Genomic DNA, 18,451 nt, shown 5'->3' with positions numbered 1-18,451 from the left:
GCTTACTGGCGACACTACGCGAAGTAAAAAGGTGAACGGATACTGATTGGATGATGATGATGACGATGGTTGTACCGACATTCATTCCCGGGAATGCTACAAATTTTAGCTGATGGAATTTGCATGGGAATGATGCTTGTCGCCGCGGTTCCATTTCTAGACCAACATTTGAAAAGGGCGTAACAGCCAAAATTTATTCCTTCTGATTCTTTGTGTACATATATAGCTTTATAAGTAGACGAAGAATCAGAAGGAATAAATTTTGGCTGATACACCATTTTCAAATGTTAGTCTAGATTTGTTCTCGTTCCCAAACATGTTGGGTACACATCTGTCAAAACGTACTGATTTTTCCTTCGTTGACATTCAGCGCCCTATCCTCGCCAGCAAACGATGTTTCGCCAGTGACGGAAGCGACAGTCTTCCTCGAGGTCTTCCTCACACTGCTAAAAAAGTTTACACACAAAAGACTTTGAAGTATGCTTTTTTGACTATTAGTATTCAATCAAGCAAGCATACTGTCTGTAACGTATGATGTAAAGACACAGTAGATTCGTACATGTAGAACGTTTTTCCATAAAGCCATGTTGTTCGGTACTGATATAATGTTTACAGTGACCATTTAGAGAATCCATGACGACCAGCTCAAACAACTTCGATACATCGCATAGCGACGTGATTCCTCGATAATTATTTATATCGCGCTTGCTTCCCTTTTTGTACACAGGAAACATTTCAGCTGTCTTCCAGCAGGACGGGAATACACCATTAGAAAGGGAGAGCTGGAAGATTCGATGAAGTGGATCCAGAAGGCAGGAAATGTTCGTTTTTAGGAAAACCGACGGAACACCGTCAGGTCCCGATTTGTATACGACGTTTTTAGCCACGTGGTTGCTCTCGCTATGGCATCTGTACTTACATCGACAGCGTTTAGCGTTTGATTCGTTAAGGGTACATTACCCGCTGCGCTGGTTAAGGCTACCTTACACCTCGGGAAAAGTTTCCGCCGGATTTTGGTCCCCGTGCATTTTAAATAGGGCCGGGATTTTGATTTTCCGTGCCCAAATCCCGAAAACATCGCATATGTAAAAATGCATGGGGAAAAAATCCGCGGACTAAATTCCCGAGGTGTGATGCTACCTTTATGGAGTCATTGGAGAGGCGCTCATTGACAAACACGCTAGCACGCTGTGTGTAGTCCCATTTTCCCACGATAGAGCGTACTTTGAAGTCATAATTGAATCACAGACAAACAGACATAACACTCGTCAAATTTCCATCGTTCACTGATTTACTGGTTAATTTAAATAATCATTAGTTGGCCAATCACTCACAAGTGGCCCGCGCATCGGATTTGCTCGAGTTTGACGTTTGCCCACTAACGCCATCTCGTGCGTGATTTGCCCAACTAAGTGAAAACAACAGTTGTCGTTAATGTTTGTACGACGATGAATTTGATGAGTGAATGTTCAATGTGTTATGTCTGTTCGTCTTTTTTTTTGGACACACCTGTGGTGCTTGTACCATGGCGAGGGGCGATTCACTGTTATTGAATAGTGAACCGAAAATACGTATATGAAAATAATACATGAAAATACAAATAATACTCAAAACTCCAAATAATACATCAAAATACAAATAATACATAAAAATACAAATAATGCATAAAAATACAAAAAAATGCATAAAAATAAGAATAATGCATAAAAATGCATCATTACACGTGAAAGACAAAAATCATATATTAATGCAAATAATGCGAAAAATAGCCACATTACGGATGAATACGTCATTAAATCAATATTCGGATAAAAAACATATCTATTTTAATTTGAATCCGATATTTGTAACACGTTTCGGGGACCTGTCATTTGCACTGCATTCCGGATTATAAAGATAATCTAATACCTTTGATAAACTACGTTTTGAATCAAGAATTTTGTTCCAGCCTTGGTTCCAGCAGAAATCAGAAATGCTCACAATTAAATGCAATGCGACAGGTGAATTATCACCAAGACGTGTTCAAATTTTCAGTGTGTTGCAGAGGAAAACATATAAATATGCACCATATTGGTTCGATGATTATAGAATAAACAGGAATTCACGTGGATTTCTCGAACCAACCTACATAGGGATATACAGATCTATGAAATTTTTCACAGAATTTTAATTTATGTGACTTATTCGGTCTAGGTGGTCTATCCACTCATTGTTTTATTTAACGGGACAGTAATCCAAGAAAGTATAATATCGGAGACTAGCCAGTCTCGGGCTGAAAGTCTCCTAATAAAGTCAATAAAAGGTTAAATTTTAGTTTTATCATTGGGAACAAAGGCGTAGCAATGCCAATCCGGAGACGGCGAATTCTTGGTCCAGTCTAGGATGTTTTCAGGTGGATAACATTCTCGACTCTCTGGGCATAGTGTATATCCATTGTACTTGTCACACAAGATGCATACTCATGCAATGGTGGGCATAGAAAAGCTTTCAATAATAACTGAGAAAATGCTAAAGAATATTGAAATGTAGTTATACAAGAAGAATAAGAAGTTTAATCATTGGAATGTTTCATCCATGTATGTAAATATAATGTATTAAAGATTCGTGGCAATTCATTCAGTAAAATTATATTTTTCCAATTAGAAAACAATTTTGGTTTGATGTTCCATAAATTTATTATTGTTTATTTTTGCCAGAATATTGCAGATTTGGGAACCATGTAAGAATTCTGTTTTCACGGATAAAACACTATCGCCTGATTAGCGACCGCCTGCCCAACGATGATACGCTTTCGGAACGCACATTATTCCTCTCGAGATTCCTCTATCATCTGGGCTAAGTTGACGGTGATGCCTGGATCGGTTGAGACATGATAATGGCGATTGCTCACCCATATCGTCTAGCAAAACAAGTTGATTCCGATTAAGTTGACTTTCGCATCTATGTTGGCATCGCTTCGAATCCGGTGCTCCTGTTGGAAGGAATCATCAGTGAAATTAGATCTTTCAAAAAGCCTTCGCGTGTTCTTACCTGTCACTGCACCGGTATGTCCGGGTAAGGATCACCTCCGATGGACGTCTCCAGCTTGAAGTAAATGCTGTCAGGATATATTTCTATAAAACCACTGACCAGAGCGGCCGTAGGCGTAGGATCTTTGGCATCCTATTCTGGATTTCATTTTACCTGCACGCATCAAGAGTTTTTGAGGCCATGATTTTCCGATCAACATGCTCCATAGCAGCGAAATCTGCGGAAGTTTGCTTTAGATTTTTAAGCTGGAAGGGAATATTTGTTTAGTGTTTGGTTACCTGAGACAACTTGTAGTACGCAGCAGAAAAGACAACGGTAAAAGCAATATGTACTATTTTTTATTATATGAACCTGTCTACAGCTGAATAAAACAGAATAAAACTTGTGGAAAATGTCTGTCCACTTCCTAGCGAATTATGTTTAACAAGCCTGACGAATAAATAAACAGCTAATAATGAAAGATCGTAAATAATTTCATAAATAATATGGTAAATTAAATATTTAGTTATTATTTCTCCGAGAAAACACTTGTTTCGTTGAAAGTCAAAATCGATGTCAACATGTACGAATATTCGATTTTATTCCGTTGAAATTAAAAAGTACACTAATACAACATTAATGCACAAAAAATACTTTTATTCAACTTAATGCATTATTACATCTAATACGTAAAAATACACAAAAAATACGAAAATACATCATACAATACGTCAGACTGAATCGAAAATACACAAGTGAATTGCCCCTCGTACCATGGTACAAGAGGACAAGAAAATTATTCCAAGACTGTCTTTTATAAAGACAATAATCGGTACGGTACTCATTTCAAGATTCTTGTACTATGGTACTTATACCATCAGTGTGTCATTAGTTATAACCTGGGTGCTGCGGATAGAGCAGCTTTTCTGCGCTCAGGCGAGCAGAGGGATATTTTGAAATCACTCCCATAAACAAAATTATTTTGCAGTTACTTGGCTGTCAAACATTTCCCGCTCTTCGAATTTCTCTTTCCACGCTGCATGAGGGCGCACAAATGCGCTAGACTCTACATGACTTTACGATTGTTTACATACATTCATGCTCCAATCAGCTGCTGAATCTCGTGAAATTTCGTAACGAGTGCTTTTTAGTTGCATTCCCACTCGAAATATAATGTGAGAATATTTGTTACAAAGAATAAATACAAAGTTTATTTTTATTTTTTCCCAAAATAATAACAATACTTCTCAATATTAGATCAGAAACGAACATAACCACAATTTTCAATGTTTGGCTCCGGCACAATAGAAAATTTTGGCTTCAGTTTGACAACCAAATCGATTCTATCCGCGCACCACCCATCAGGTTATAACTTAATAAAACTAACGAGCCTGGAAAAACAAAGAGACGCAATACTCCTACCTTTAACAACCTTGTGCTCGATTGGAACAACTGATTTGACAGCAAATGCGCTGTTCCAATTTTGACACTTCGTCTCTTTGTTATGAGTGCAGCCTCTTTAAATAAAACCAATTGAGATTTATTTTAGAAATCCCGGCCCGGCAATAAAATTCTACACGGTTAGAAAAAAGTACCTAATTTTAGGTACTTTTTTTCTCTTGCATCTCCCTCCCTTTTCTCTTTGTTGTCATAAAATGAAGAGCAAAACCACTCAACAAGAGCATTAAAGTGTGGGAACCCAACGTTGAGTAATCTCATGTTTACAAAAGTTAAGTGAAATTTACCTAACTTGGTTAGTTTCTATTTAAAATTAAGTATATTTTACTTAATATTAAGTGAATTTTACTTAATTTCAAGAGAAAATTACTTAATTTTGGGTTCCCACACTGAACCCCCGATTTGAGTGAAAAGTACCTAATATTAGGTACTTTTTTCTAACCGTGTACACTGTGATTCGAAACTATCCAAAATCAAGATAAAAAGTGCTCAAATTTAAGTACTTTCTCAACACTCCCATTTTGGATACAATTTTGTTTTGGTTGATGGGTGCTTTTAACTTAATTTTAAAGTTTACCCCCAACACTCCCTATTGAGTTATTTTGTTTATACGGAACTATCCAAAATGAAGTTTTGGAGCGATACCTGATTTTGGCTGAAAATTCACTTGCAAACATTTCAACGACGCTTTCGTTTGTTAAGATTTTAAAATGTGAAACATTCAACTGAATTTGATGATTAAATTGAAAGTGGAAATGGAAAATGGAAAGTCCTTCGCTTCGGGTGAGTTAAATATCTCGTGAGTTACAATCGATTCCTCATCAATAAATAAAATAATACAGTTTTAGGATGAAATACCTAGTTTCCATCAATCAACGAGGGAGACGCGGACGACAATTCCGCTTTTATGAGGAAAACAATCCCACAAAATATCTGTTTGATTCTGCCACACGTTCCACAACGTAAGTACAACATTATCAACACTATTTTTCACATGTAAATACATATGCCAATAAATGTAAACGGCAAAGCGTTATCTAACCTCGAAATATTTAGTCATTTGCTTTTAGTGGCATAATCCAATTAATTTCGATGGCCTCTTCTCATGATTGATTCACCAATGTTTCTTCTCTTTTACAGATCGAAATCTTTCCTTTCGTGACAGCAGCGGACATCTTTACACCTTGCTGAATCCTCGACTGAATAATTAAAAATCATCAATTCATCAATGCCATTCATTTGCCAACAGAAAATTTTTCTCATTTTACGATATTCTGGTAAAATAAATATAAACATGTGGATATTTCTGGGTTTTGCGAAACAAATTCCAGCAAACTTTTAGCTTAATTTTGGCTACATTGGAAAACCAGCTTTTTAAGTACTTTTCACTCAAAGTCGACTCCTTGGCAAAAAGTAAAATTCACTCAACCAAAGCTTTTTCAAAATAACTCAAAATTGAGTTCTTGCTGAAAAACTCAATTTTGAGTGGTTGCACTTTGCTGTCAAGTTGAGTTAAAAAGACTTAATTTTGAGTTGTTTCGCATCTCCGTGATACCAAAATTTGTGCGATCATCCCTCGTGTGTCATCATTCAATCATCAAAACAAAAATTTGAAAGAAAAGGAAAGAATATCATTAAGCGTTTCCTATCTCTGTTTATCCGCCACGCCAAATGCATGCGAGAAAGACGGTATCTGTCATCTCGCGAAAACAAAATCAACAAAAATAAAATTGATTTTCATTCGTCGATCCGGTCGATCCGCTTTTCAGGATTTTATAAAATCTTTTGGTCTGAGAACTTCATCGACCATAAATCAATTTTATCGAAATAGTCCAAATGTCTAAGCGAACGGCAGCGGAAGTTGCCGAAGAGGACAACTACCTGGATGACCTGGTAAGGGACAAGCAGAGCAACCGGCCGTCCACAAGCAAACACACACTGGACTCGGACGAAGAAGACAGTGGCGACGACGAGGCTCAGTGAGTATGATTTCTGATTACCAGCGAGACTGGAAGTGGATTTTTACTGATTGGGCATTTTTTTACGTCCGCTGTAGATACAATGTTTTGGATGGAAATGATATTGAAGGGGAGGAAGATGGCATCTCCCGAGTGGACGATGAAGTTAAAATCACTCCGTTCAACATGAAGGAAGAAATGGAGGAAGGACATTTCGATGCGGATGGACATTATTTGTGGAAGAAAGGTGAGTATGTAGTCCATGGAAAATCATCAGAAAAGGATCACGGCTTTAGACATGAATTGCAAATTTGTTGGTATACGAGATCGATCTTTATAAATAGAGCATAGAATAAAATTAGATTTAATCCTTTATTTAATTGCTAACTAGAAACCACATAGCACGCGTCATTGTTCAGGATAATGCATAAGAATTGATGCTGCTTTCTTTCAAGCTTCAAGTTGATTATTGAAAATAAGATCATTTTCATTGCTTTATGCCAAACGGGGTAGTCCCCACTATGATAGTACCTATAAAGTTTATCAAAAGTTTATTTGAAACTAATTTGTGATAAAAGGGTCGTATGCTGAACGACGTTCAACAAGTTGAGTAAAAAATATTTGTCGACGCATGGCCTTGTCCCAACTACATACACATAAGCATACAGACATTTGCTCAGTTAGACGAGTTGAGCCGATTTTTTTAGTATATCATACGTCTCCGAGCCTTCTATAACAATTTCGTGTTTGAAGTGAAATGATAGCCTTTCAGTACCTTTGTTTTACAAGACATACAAGTGCATACATAACGTACGATGATTCATCATTCAGGTGCCGAAATACGAGACAACTGGTTGGACAACATCGATTGGGTCAAAATCAAGAAAGACCCCAACTACAAGGAGAAGAAGGAGGGAGAGATGAGAGGATTGGCAGATTCGGATTCGGACGACGAGGATGAAGATGACAAAACTAAAGCATTTGATATCACCAAAACCTACCAACAGATTCTCGAAATGATGGAACCGAAAGAAACCATTAAGAAGGCACTCCAGAGGATTGGCAAAAAGACAGCAAAGCTAACAACGGCACAACGTTGGAAGATGAAAAAGGCTGGTACGCTGGATGACTCCAGTGAAAAGGTTACCCGTTTGACCGAGTTGGCCAATGAAATTCTCACACGGGAAGGTAACATGGACATCTATGATGAAACCTACGAAATGATACAGAAAAAAGTGAATGATTCAAAATCGAAACCAAAGGATGAGCTGGATATGTATGCAGACGATTTCGACAGTAAGGAGAAGCACAAACTAAAAGACGACAATTCGGAGGAGTCAACAAGTACTGCTCAGCCATCAATATCCGCTGCTGATGTAAAGCGAGAAGAGAAAGATGAGTTAATGTGGGAGTATAAGGATCAACAAGATGCAGAGAAGATAAATGGGCCGTTCAACACACAGCAAATGCAAAAATATGCCGATGAAGGACGATTCAGTAACGGGGCATTTGTAAGAAAGGTAGGTGCTTCTGATTCACGCTTTTATTCAGCTGCCAGAATTGATTTTGATCTATACTTGTGAATGTCTAAACACAGCTTATTCCGATCTGTATAATCTGTTATGTATAATATGCATTTAGAGTAGAAAGAAATCCAGAGAATAGATGACGACTTTATTTAATTTCTCCATTATCGGATACGTGTCAGAACTGTCGTTCGTGTTTGCGCGACTCTCGTTTTTATAAGTAAGGGTTCTTTCTCAAATTACGTGACGCTAAATTTGATGATTTTGGAACCCCACCCTCCCCCACGTAACACTTTATATATGGAAGGTTTAATTTTTTGTATGAATCGTAACGCTCAACCTGACCCCCTCCCTCCCCCTACAGCTTTACGTAATTTGTGAAAGACCCCTAAGTATTCCCTGTCCTGTTTATATCGGTTTGCGGTTTTGCTTGCTCACACATGTTTTCTGAGCATCCCAAATGGGTACATAGGGTAGGATGGAGCAGTCTGAACAGTACCGCCCGAAATTGGACGATCCTCAAGCAACCAGAAGTTCAGATTTTAATTAAATTTACTCTTAAATTTACTCTCCTTACTACTCCGAACTAATTGGTTCACTATGGTTCACATCAAGTTCCAAGCATCCTTAACGGAACTTTAAAGTTCACTTTATGCTCCCACCATACTAAAAATTACTTAAAAAGAGAGTTGATTAAGCCAAAACAGCCCTTCTTATCCGCACTTCTGGTTGCTTGGGTCGGATATAGGGTGGTCTAACCGGTAGTACCGAAACCGGTAATACCGGTATTACCGGCCAATTTTGGGTACCGAAAATACCGGTATTAGAGACGAAAAATACCGGTATTTTCGGTATTTCAAATGTTGCTATCAGTATCAAATATCTCGAATAATTTTCATCTATTATATCACTTCAATTGCCTGTAATCGCATATTAGTCCCATATAAACAGGAAATCCAGCAAAGATGAGGCAAATTTTCGGTTACAAGCAGTAAAGACTCATCGAGCAAAAAATACAACAATTAAATGCGTGCATGAGTAACTTTGCCCAAGTAAGCATCATTGACGACGTTTACACTACAACAAAAATCGATCAACATCGTCTTTAATCATACCTGTTGCTTAATTCTCTTAGCCATCTGTCAAACTACGAATGACTTTTTCTTAAATGAACATTGTGGATATCGTTGAGAATTTTCCCGCAATGTATGAAATTGTGAAAAATGTACGAGCCGTAATAGTGCTTTTCCGGAGATCACCTGTGAAAAACGATTATCTGCAAAAATATGTCCGATCTGAATTCGGAAAAGAATTTGAGTTAGTGGCTGATGCCAAGGCACGCTGAAATAATTCAAGTCCTCGAACCTGTTCAAGCTGTTGTGGAGCTACTGCACTGTGAGTCCTGCACTCTATATGAAGCCGACGTAGCGTTCCAATTTACGTTGGAACTATTATCAAATCTAGCCACAGAAATTTCCGCCACTATTTCGATGCTTTTAAGTAATGAATCCAAGAGAGATGATCCAAATACGCCGATATTTTTGCTTTTTTCAATAATTCTGCCCTGAAGCAATTAATCAGAAACGATTTTGGCATTTTCTTCGAGGCATCCAGAACTACTTTGATTAGGCAAGCGTCTGGGATCTTGAAGCGTCTAATCATTCCTGATGTAATGATGATTGTAATGTAATTGATGATTGTAACTAAGACAACGGCCATACCTGATCGGTACGAAGAAGATGCCTATATGGATATTTTTCTGGTTTATCGGTTAAAGAAGAGACTTTAGCGTTGCTGGTGGCAAATACGCCAGGATACTTGCATACAATCCGTAAGGAATTCTCCTACTATGAATTGAGCAAGTATTTGACACTGATTTTCGATGGTCTTGGAACCATTCGTCCTACTTCGGTTGAACCAGAGAGGGCATTCTCAGTAGTTGGCAACATTGCTAACAAAATCCAATGCGGATTGGGAGATGAGTCGCTCAGTACGTAATGTCTACTTAAGTCTCGCATTGCCCAGCTCACAAGCAATGATTTTAACATTTGAAGTTTGTCAACAAATATTGTTTTTCATCCAAAAGTCAAAATCAAAAGTTTTTCTTTTACAACCTGAAATTTTCACAAAACCGGTATTCTACCGGTATTATCGGTATTGACTCCATCAAATACCGAAAACCGGTATTTGACAAAAATGGCCAATACCGACCACCCTAAGTCGGATAGCAAGTTTCGCCACTCGAGTGTTGCAAAATATTGTCGGCGTATCACCAAGTTAGAATTCGGAAGTCGGGACTTCCGAACCGAACTTTCTTCCGAAGTTTTATTTGTCAAACTTATTGATGCGTTGTTTAGCGCATCTTTAGGCGAATCCAGCGCACTACTTCCGAAGTTGGGAAAGTTGCCTGTATCTGGAGAAAAATCCAACTTCGGTATAAAAAGCGGTAAAAATTTATTCCGGATACACAATAGGTACTGCTGATTGACATGCCTAGTAACAGGAAAGACCACAAGTCGCAGACCATTATCGTTGATAGCGGAATGAAGGCTTTCAATGACTGGACGAAAGAAGCTCCGATCTGCACGTTTGAATCTCCGATGACGATCTTTTCATCTTGTGTTGGGCACTGTTTGTAGGGCTTATCATGTCTCTCATTGAACGCATCCTTTACGTCACATCTTATCGTTCTTTTGTCATAAGACGAGTTTGTACTATCCCAATTAATTCCACCACTTGATTGTAACTCTAACAGATACGTATTTCGACCTCAACAGAAGGTAAGACCGTCTTCAGTATCTTGTACTCCTCCTATTTTGTTTCGGCACCACAGAACGGTGCAGACCCACTTCTCCCCCGCCACCCCCCACCCCCGTTCGTGCTTCTCATACAATTAAGTTTTGTGGTCCAATTATTTAGAGCTTCCCAGGTACAGGTAGGTATTTAGAGCTTCCCCTACTCACTTTATTCGATGTTCTTAATGCCGAGGATTGATTGAAAGTCGAGTCAAGTACGAGACACTAAAGATGGCCTTACTGTTGAGGTCAAAATACGTATCTGTTAAAGTTACAATCAAGTGGTGGAATTAAATGGGATAGTACGAACTCGTCTTATAACAAGTTAAGACATTCCACTAAGAGCTCAACATAATTTTATTATCTTATCGTTCTTCCAAGACTGGCACGGTCCAGGATCGTTAACCCAGTTGTGAACGACAAACGTGCTTTTTTTTGGATGACTTTTTACAAGGGTGCGAGCCCCTGAAGGTTAAAGCTTACCCTCTCATGTACGTTCAAATGATGCATACACTGTTTAGCAAAATCGGCGACACCGTGGATTTTGCGGACTACTGGATGCAAGGCGCCCTTGTGAAGGTCCAAAAAAGAGGATATGACTGTTCGACAATTGGCCAGGCATCATGTTACTATACATTTGTCTTAAAGTTCTGTGACACGACTCTTCGACGGTAGCAGGCATAATCATGCACGGACCATATTGTCACGCTCCATATCAATTATACTTCTGGAGCAGGTCGACAAATTTTAAGAGTTTCTATGATTTACATCTATTGACTACGACAAAGCTTTCGATCGGCTGAATCATGAACATCTGTGATGAGCCTCTAGACGCAAGCTCAGCCGGGTAGTCGTTTGGGTAAGGCAAGGATATATTCTATTTCCGCTACTGTTCCACATCGCACTAACGTAAAGGTGCTCATGATCCTCTACGTTCCTCTACAAGACCAAATCATTCGATGTCAACACGAACAACGTTTCAACATTACAATTACGGTAGCGGGGCCGGGTTAGCAGTGGAAAAATAGGAAGCTTTCAATGTTTTGGCAGCCAGATGACATAGAAGCACTGGATCAGATCTTTAACCTACAGATGATCCTTGATTAATTCCGGGAGTACAACCTGCAGACTCATCATATGCTCATTGATTTCAAAGCAGCCAGCGTTCGATTCAGTGAAAAGGAGTGAGCTGTGTGCAGGTGATGTCTGAACATGGTTTTACGGAGAAACTAATTAGACTGCTACGCGCAACGCTTCATGGCTCGAAATCAAGTATTCGGATTGCAGACGAAGTGCCAATCACGTGTGTGGCCTCAGATTGAGTGAAACAGGGTGATGCACTTTCGAATTCATTGTTCAACAATGCACATGGTCGCATATGCTCCTGGGCTCTGTGGGGGACATCGACCTCATTGGAATCGATCGCAGGACAGTAGTGGAGTCTTTTGTCCCACTGAAGAGGGAGACGGCAAGGATAGGCTTAACTATTAACTCAGCCAAGGTAAAAAACATGGTTATAGGTAGATATAGAAGTAGACCTGGTGGTGTAGGTTCTGAGGTAGTACTTGATAAGGATATTGTTGAAGAATTTGTTTACCTTGAAACGCTTATGATATGTGTGGGGTTTGAGAATGTTACTTTCAGCGTGTGATTAATTAACATCTCAGCGTGTCAATTGATGAGCAGCAAGTCATGACTCGGCCTCTTATATTTCCTTTGACTATGATTTCCTAAGACTATTGTACGAGAGTAGCATCACTTTCATCCGTTACCACAGATAATGATTTAGGACTAATCACTATCTCTTGGATGGAAGCCATGCACTTTCCAATAGTCGAGATCTGTACTTGCAAATGCAGAGGAAGGGTAAGGATGGTTAGTTGGACACCTACTTAAGAAAGATGCAGGGAAATCTACGACCTCTCATAAGTGCCACGGAAGGTTTTGGGATTGTGTGGAAGTTTATAACAGTAGGAATCGTTTTGGTAGAACGTGAAACACAGAAAGAACTAAGATAGAAATACAAAGTAGGAAAGGGACGAGCCTGGAACCCACGACCTCCTGCTTATAAGGTGGCAGCGGTAGCCACTAGACCACTGAGCTCGTCTACCACGCGTGCTTAGTCAAATTACAACCAAATCTCCCAAGGTTGTTACTCTGTTTCTGCCAGGCCAGCTGTAAAAAAGAGAACCAAGAGATGATATTTGAGACTAATATCACCTTTAATGTGTTGTGTAAAAACGGGTGACTCAAATTTAAATAATACCGGCGCCGGCCGTGTCCGAATGCGGGCCAATTAATGAATGGGTAGGAATATGTTGACGTGATACTCGCATTAAAAAGGCCGACGAGTCTTCTGCACTTCCACGAGTAACCATTGGGATGTTGGATATATGGGGTCGGGAGGTAGCGAGGTTCGTTTTGATAAACGTTTTGCCGCGTGTAATGTGTAGTTTTTCCGCAAAAAAAATGTTCGATCGCGCGAAAATTCAATTATATTTCGAACAAAATTGTCGTAACTCAATATATGAAAATGGTTGGATATGGCAATTAAAAATTTTCATTTAAAAACCCCAAATTTATTCCGCAGTGGGGGCATCACCCTTCTCCGACTGTTGTTCGACTTAGAGTGATAAATGCATCTCAAAGTTAATTGCCTTTTAAATGGCAATTAAATGCTTTGAAGCGTTATTTCAAGGGGTGCTGCCTAAATAGTAAGATAACTTTGTTCGAAGTTGATAATCAATTTTAATAATCACCTCTTGCTTACATGAACATGTCCAGCATTTGTAGCACTTTTTATAAACACTACTTTTTTGCCCCGACTGCGCCGACTGTCCCGACTCTGGTTCTATTGTACTTTTTGTGCGAATCACCGCACAAAAGAAGAGCGAAAGAACCAACCGCACCAGACGGCGGTCGTAACGAAACTTTAAAATTTTACTAAGTTGATAAAGAATTGAAATTTTCAATGTTTTCACGTTGATGATCAATAGTTCCAATAGGCTTGAAAAATTGCTGGAGAGTTTCTATTAGCGTTTGAAATCTCCTCTAATTTCGTGACGGTCTCGAATTTGGAAATTTTCATTTGTCACCCTGTATCCGAATCTTCCCCTTAGACCTAGTTTACGTCAAAAACTTCGTGGAAGCCACGAACGCGCTGGCTGAACGCGATAGAGTTAGATCTGATTGGATCTCCGATTGTGGAGCTTAGAAGTACGCCTGACATAGGTGTATCGACATAGCCAATCAGGTAGGTATACGTCGCAGCAAGCTTTAAATAAGTAGATGATAGCTGCTCCACGCTGCTCGTTACTTCAACATTGAGGTCCATGACTGCATGTCGCCAGCCAATCAGTCTGCGGAGGGTCCATGAATCGTCTTCCACCTGATCGATCCACCTATCGCTGCGCACCTCGCCTCGTTCTCGCCTCGAGAACCTTTTTCACCGGATTATTGTCCCACTTTCTGGCAACGTGCCCGGTCCACCGCAGTCTTCCGATTTTCGCGGTGTGAACGATGAATGGTTCTCCCAACAACGATTAATGGTTCTTACAACTCGTGGTTTATTCGCCTCTTCCATGGCCGTCTTCCATCTGCACCCCCCATAGATAGTACGCAACACAATTCCAAGTGCGTGTTGATCCTCTACGAGCATTGTCCAGGTCTTGTATCCGTAGAGGACTACCGCTATAATAAGCATTTTGTAGATAGTAAGTTTGGTACGGCGGTGAACTCTATTCGGTCGGAACGTTTTGCGAAGTTCAAAGTATGTACGATTTCCTACCATGATGCCTACCGAATTTATATGATGGTATCGTTTTCGGAGGTCATCAGCGAGCCCAAGTACATGAAATCTTCAACAACCTTGATTTCGTCACCATCGATACAAACTCGTGGTGGGTGGCTTACATTGTCCTCTCTTGAACCTCTTCCTATCATGCAGCAATGTCCTACACACTTGGCGAAAATCTACTCTTTTTTTACAATTTCTAACAATCAAATAAAATTAATTCAGTGGGTGCAACTAATAGTTGGATATTTGAGTTTTCTAAATGTCACTTTGATCTGGCAAAATAATACACACCGGAGCTCAGTGTTGTCCTACACTCAGTGCAAAAAATTCTGCTCTTTGAGTTTATTCCATTTAAACGTTTTGATAATCTTAGCTAAGTGTTGCGACAACGGTAACTGAAGCGCTGGGAACACGGTCCTCGGAGCGTAACGCGTTCGTCGCTTTCTCGCTGGGCTCATCGGTGGCAGCTGAAGGCTGTCACACGATAGACGTCAAAAGCATAAACCGGATACCAATTAATGTTGTTGTTTGTCATTGTTTTAAGAGTTCTTAGAGTAACCTTCAATCCGTACAGTCGTGTGTCGCAGTAAAGTCTGTTTAATTACGTTTACGTTCGCGTTTTATTTTGAGATGTGATAGCAATCACATTCAGGCCACCTCCCACGAACGCGTCGTAACAGTGGCGACTCGGGTACGCGAATTTTGTTTCGTTTGTTTACGCGGAGTGAACAGGAAAAGAACTCAAAATCGCGCCTCCCACGCGGAAAAAGCGCAAGCTTTCATCTCCGGCACTGGAGGATTTCACGATGCGAAATGAGGATAACCATCCTCCGGCACCATTGGCCACAGATGCACTCATCCTGCAGGTGCTGAAGCAGCTTCAACAACAACAACTCGTAACTAACGAGCTCCTCCGTAACCAGCAGCAATCCAACGAGCAGCAGCGCGCGTTCATCCAGCAACAGGAGAACGTCCTCCGGAACATCCAAGTGCAGGTTCCGCCGAATCCCGAAGCGATTCTCGACTCGTTGGCGTCGAATGTGAAAGAGTTTCGGTATGACGCCGAGAACAATATCACCTTTTCGACGTGGTTTTCGCGCTACGAGGAGTTGTTTGCCAACGATGCTGCACGGTTGGATGAGCAAGCAAAGGTTAGGTTGCTTATGCGAAAACTCGGCATCGCAGAGCACGAGCGTTATTGCAGTTTCATCCTGCCGAAGACAACGAAAGATTTCACTTTCGATGCAACAGTAACCAAGCTGAAAGGGTTATTTGGAGCAGCGGAATCTCTGATCAGCAAACGCTATCGGTGCCTTCAGACTGCTAAAAGCTTGACCGAGGATTTTATAACGTACACCTGCCGAATCAACAAAACGTGTGTGGAATTCGAGCTAGTGGGAAGAGCAATTTAAAGTGCTAATTTTTGTTTGTGGTTTGACATCGGAAGCTGATGCTGAAATCCGAACTCGGTTGTTAGCACGCATCGAAGAAAATACGGATATTACTCTCGAGCAGTTGTCTTCGGAATGCCAGCGCTTGCTGAACCTGCGGCACGATACTGCCATGATTGAAACATCGAACATCGCAGTGAATGCAATCAAACAGCGGTTCCACAAACCAACACGAGCATGGAAAAACACATCAAGTACGTCGTCATCGTCGTCCTGTAGTGAAAAAGCGAAGAAAGTGCCACCCAGTCCTTGTTGGAAGTGCGGGTCGATGCACTACGTACGTGACTGCAGGTTTAAAGACCATAAGTGTTCAGTGTGTCACCAGTATGGACATAAAGAAGGATACAGAAAGTTCCATAAGAAGCGGGTGAAAAGACGATTGAGAAACGTCACAGTAGAAACTAAAACTGTACAAGTGTCAGTGAACAATGTACGAGAAAGAAGAAAATTTGTTCCAGTGTTTTTAAACGGTGCCGCGGTCCGATTACAGCTCGACTCGGCGTCCGATATCACCGTAATATCCAGCGGAACCTGGAAACAACTCGGTGAGCCACCAACAAGATATCCGTCAGTGAATGCCAAGACAGCATCGGGTGATTCTCTGCAGCTGCTATCAGAGTTTGAATGCTCGATCACCATCGATGAGGTAACGCAAGTGAGTACAATCTACGTCGTTGAGCAGGACCTGCATATCCTGGGGCTAGATTTGGTGGAGAAATTCCAGCTTGATGCCGTTCCGATGAATGTTTACTGCCGCCAGGTGAACAATTCTACCCCCATAGTCGAGCGGCTCAAGGCCGCTTACCCGCAAGTTTTCAGCATCAGTCTAGGACGGTGCACCAAAACAACTGTGAAGCTAGACCTCAAACCAGGACAACGACCAGTGATTTGCCCCAAACGCTCCGTGGTATACGCCATGTATCAAGCCATAGATGAGGATCTGGATCGTCTGGAGCGTTTAAAGATCATTACTCCTATTGACTATTCCGATTGGGCCGCTCTGATTTCCGATTGTGGTCGTGCGTAAAGCCAGCGGCGCTACCAGGATTTGTGGGGATTATTCTACAGGTTTGAACGACGCCCTCCAGCCACATCAATATCCATTGCCACTCCCACAAGACATTTTCGTCAAGCTCTCCAACTGTACGGTGTTTAGCATAATCGACATGTCAGAGTCTTACCTCCAGGTTGATGTCGATGATTCAACGAGTACGCTCCTCACTATCAACACCCACCGGGGTCTCTATAAGGTAAACCGCCTAGCACCCGGGGTCAAAGCTGCACCAGGGGCATTCCAACAACTCGTTGACACCATGCTAGCTGGGCTCAAACAGACTTGCGGTTATATCGATGACGTGATCGTCGGAGGCGAAAACGAGGAAGAGCATTGGCATAACTTAAACGCGCTTTTTCAACGCCTGCAAGAATTTGGATTTACTGTCCGTTTGGAGAAGTGCTCGTTTGGACGCAAGCAGATCAAGTACCTCGCACACATGCTCGATCAACATGGTATTCGCCCTGATCCGGCGAAGGTAGAGGCCATCAAACTAATGCCAGCACCCACAAATGTGTCGGAAGTTCGGTCGTTTCTCGGAGCCGTAAACTATTACGGAAAATTTGTACCGAATATGCGTGCCCTTCGTAGCCCAATGGATGATCTACTGAAAACAGGAGCGAAATTTGTGTGGACGTCTCAGTGTCAGCGAGCCTTCGACGAATTCAAGACTATTTTATCATCCGATTTGCTTTTGACCCATTACAATCCAAAACTGGACATAATAGTTTCGGCTGATGCATCGTCAGTCGGACTGGGAGCGACAATTAGTCATTGCCTCCCTGATGGATCTATTACAGTAGTCCAGCAAGCCTAAAGAGTCTTGGCACCCGCCGAACGCAACTACAGCTAGATTGACCGAGAAGGATTAGCCATTATCTATGCGGTAATCAAATTCTGACTGACCACCAACCGTTACTGCGAATCTTCGGTAGCAAAAAGGGCATCCCAGTATACACTGCCAACCGTCTACAACGATGGACTCTAACGCTACTCTCGTACGATTTCAATATGCAATACGTGCCCACCGAGAAATTCGGAAACGCGGATATTCTTTCCCGTCTCATCAACCGCCACGTGAAGCAAGACGAAGACGAGACTAATCGCATCTGTTACATTGGAGTGTGACATTAGGTCAGTAGTATGCAATACTTTTAATGCGTTACCTTTAAGTTTTAAGGCAGTACAACAAAGTACCAAAGCGGATCCGGTGCTCAAAAAGGTCTACCGGTATATCCAGGACGGCTGGCCAAAATCCCTGGTCAGTGATGCCAATCAAGAACTTCTCCGTTTCCATAACCGTCGTGAGTCGTTATCTACGATGCAAGGCTGCATCCTTTTCGGTGAAAGGCTTGTTATTCCGTCTCCCTTACGCAAGCAGTGCCTCGACGAGCTCCACCGGGG

The 18,451-nt window shown here is 41.1% G+C and overlaps 2 protein-coding genes across 2 annotated transcripts; both read left to right on the top strand.

The window, feature by feature from the left end:
* Positions 1-6,124: 6,124 nt before the first annotated feature.
* On the top strand, positions 6,125-8,041 carry LOC134220530 (CD2 antigen cytoplasmic tail-binding protein 2 homolog). Its single transcript, XM_062699610.1, has 3 exons — positions 6,125-6,446; positions 6,524-6,672; positions 7,257-8,041. Exons 1-3 carry the CDS (start codon positions 6,304-6,306, stop codon positions 8,006-8,008), a joined length of 1,044 nt encoding a protein of 347 aa, XP_062555594.1. The 5' UTR covers positions 6,125-6,303; the 3' UTR covers positions 8,009-8,041.
* A 7,307-nt stretch (positions 8,042-15,348) lies between these two features.
* On the top strand, positions 15,349-17,864 carry LOC134222606 (uncharacterized protein K02A2.6-like). The gene is made up of 4 exons (XM_062701764.1): positions 15,349-15,936; positions 16,058-16,270; positions 16,484-17,012; positions 17,062-17,864. The coding sequence occupies exons 1-4, from the start codon at positions 15,349-15,351 to the stop codon at positions 17,862-17,864; spliced, it is 2,133 nt and encodes a 710-aa protein (XP_062557748.1).
* Positions 17,865-18,451: the final 587 nt, after the last annotated feature.

The sequence above is a fragment of the Armigeres subalbatus genome, chromosome 3 (assembly GCF_024139115.2).
Source record: "Armigeres subalbatus isolate Guangzhou_Male chromosome 3, GZ_Asu_2, whole genome shotgun sequence".
Taxonomy (NCBI): domain Eukaryota; kingdom Metazoa; phylum Arthropoda; class Insecta; order Diptera; family Culicidae; genus Armigeres; species Armigeres subalbatus.
This window is presented reverse-complemented; position numbering and strand designations above follow the sequence as displayed.

What these genes read in the sequence shown, in the direction of transcription:
- LOC134220530 (XM_062699610.1), top strand. Translation starts at nt 6,304, where the DNA reads ATGTCTAAGCGAACGGCAGCGGAAGTTGCCGAAGAGGACAACTACCTG. An exon ending in AGTGGCGACGACGAGGCTCA is followed by an intron (nt 6,447 to 6,523) that starts GTGAGTATGATT and finishes CGTCCGCTGTAG; the next exon opens with ATACAATGTTTTGGATGGAA. An exon ending in ACATTATTTGTGGAAGAAAG is followed by an intron (nt 6,673 to 7,256) that starts GTGAGTATGTAG and finishes TTCATCATTCAG; the next exon opens with GTGCCGAAATACGAGACAAC.
- LOC134222606 (XM_062701764.1), top strand. Translation starts at nt 15,349, where the DNA reads ATGCGAAATGAGGATAACCATCCTCCGGCACCATTGGCCACAGATGCA. An exon ending in CGTGTGTGGAATTCGAGCTA is followed by an intron (nt 15,937 to 16,057) that starts GTGGGAAGAGCA and finishes ACTCTCGAGCAG; the next exon opens with TTGTCTTCGGAATGCCAGCG. An exon ending in TCTGATTTCCGATTGTGGTC is followed by an intron (nt 17,013 to 17,061) that starts GTGCGTAAAGCC and finishes ATTATTCTACAG; the next exon opens with GTTTGAACGACGCCCTCCAG.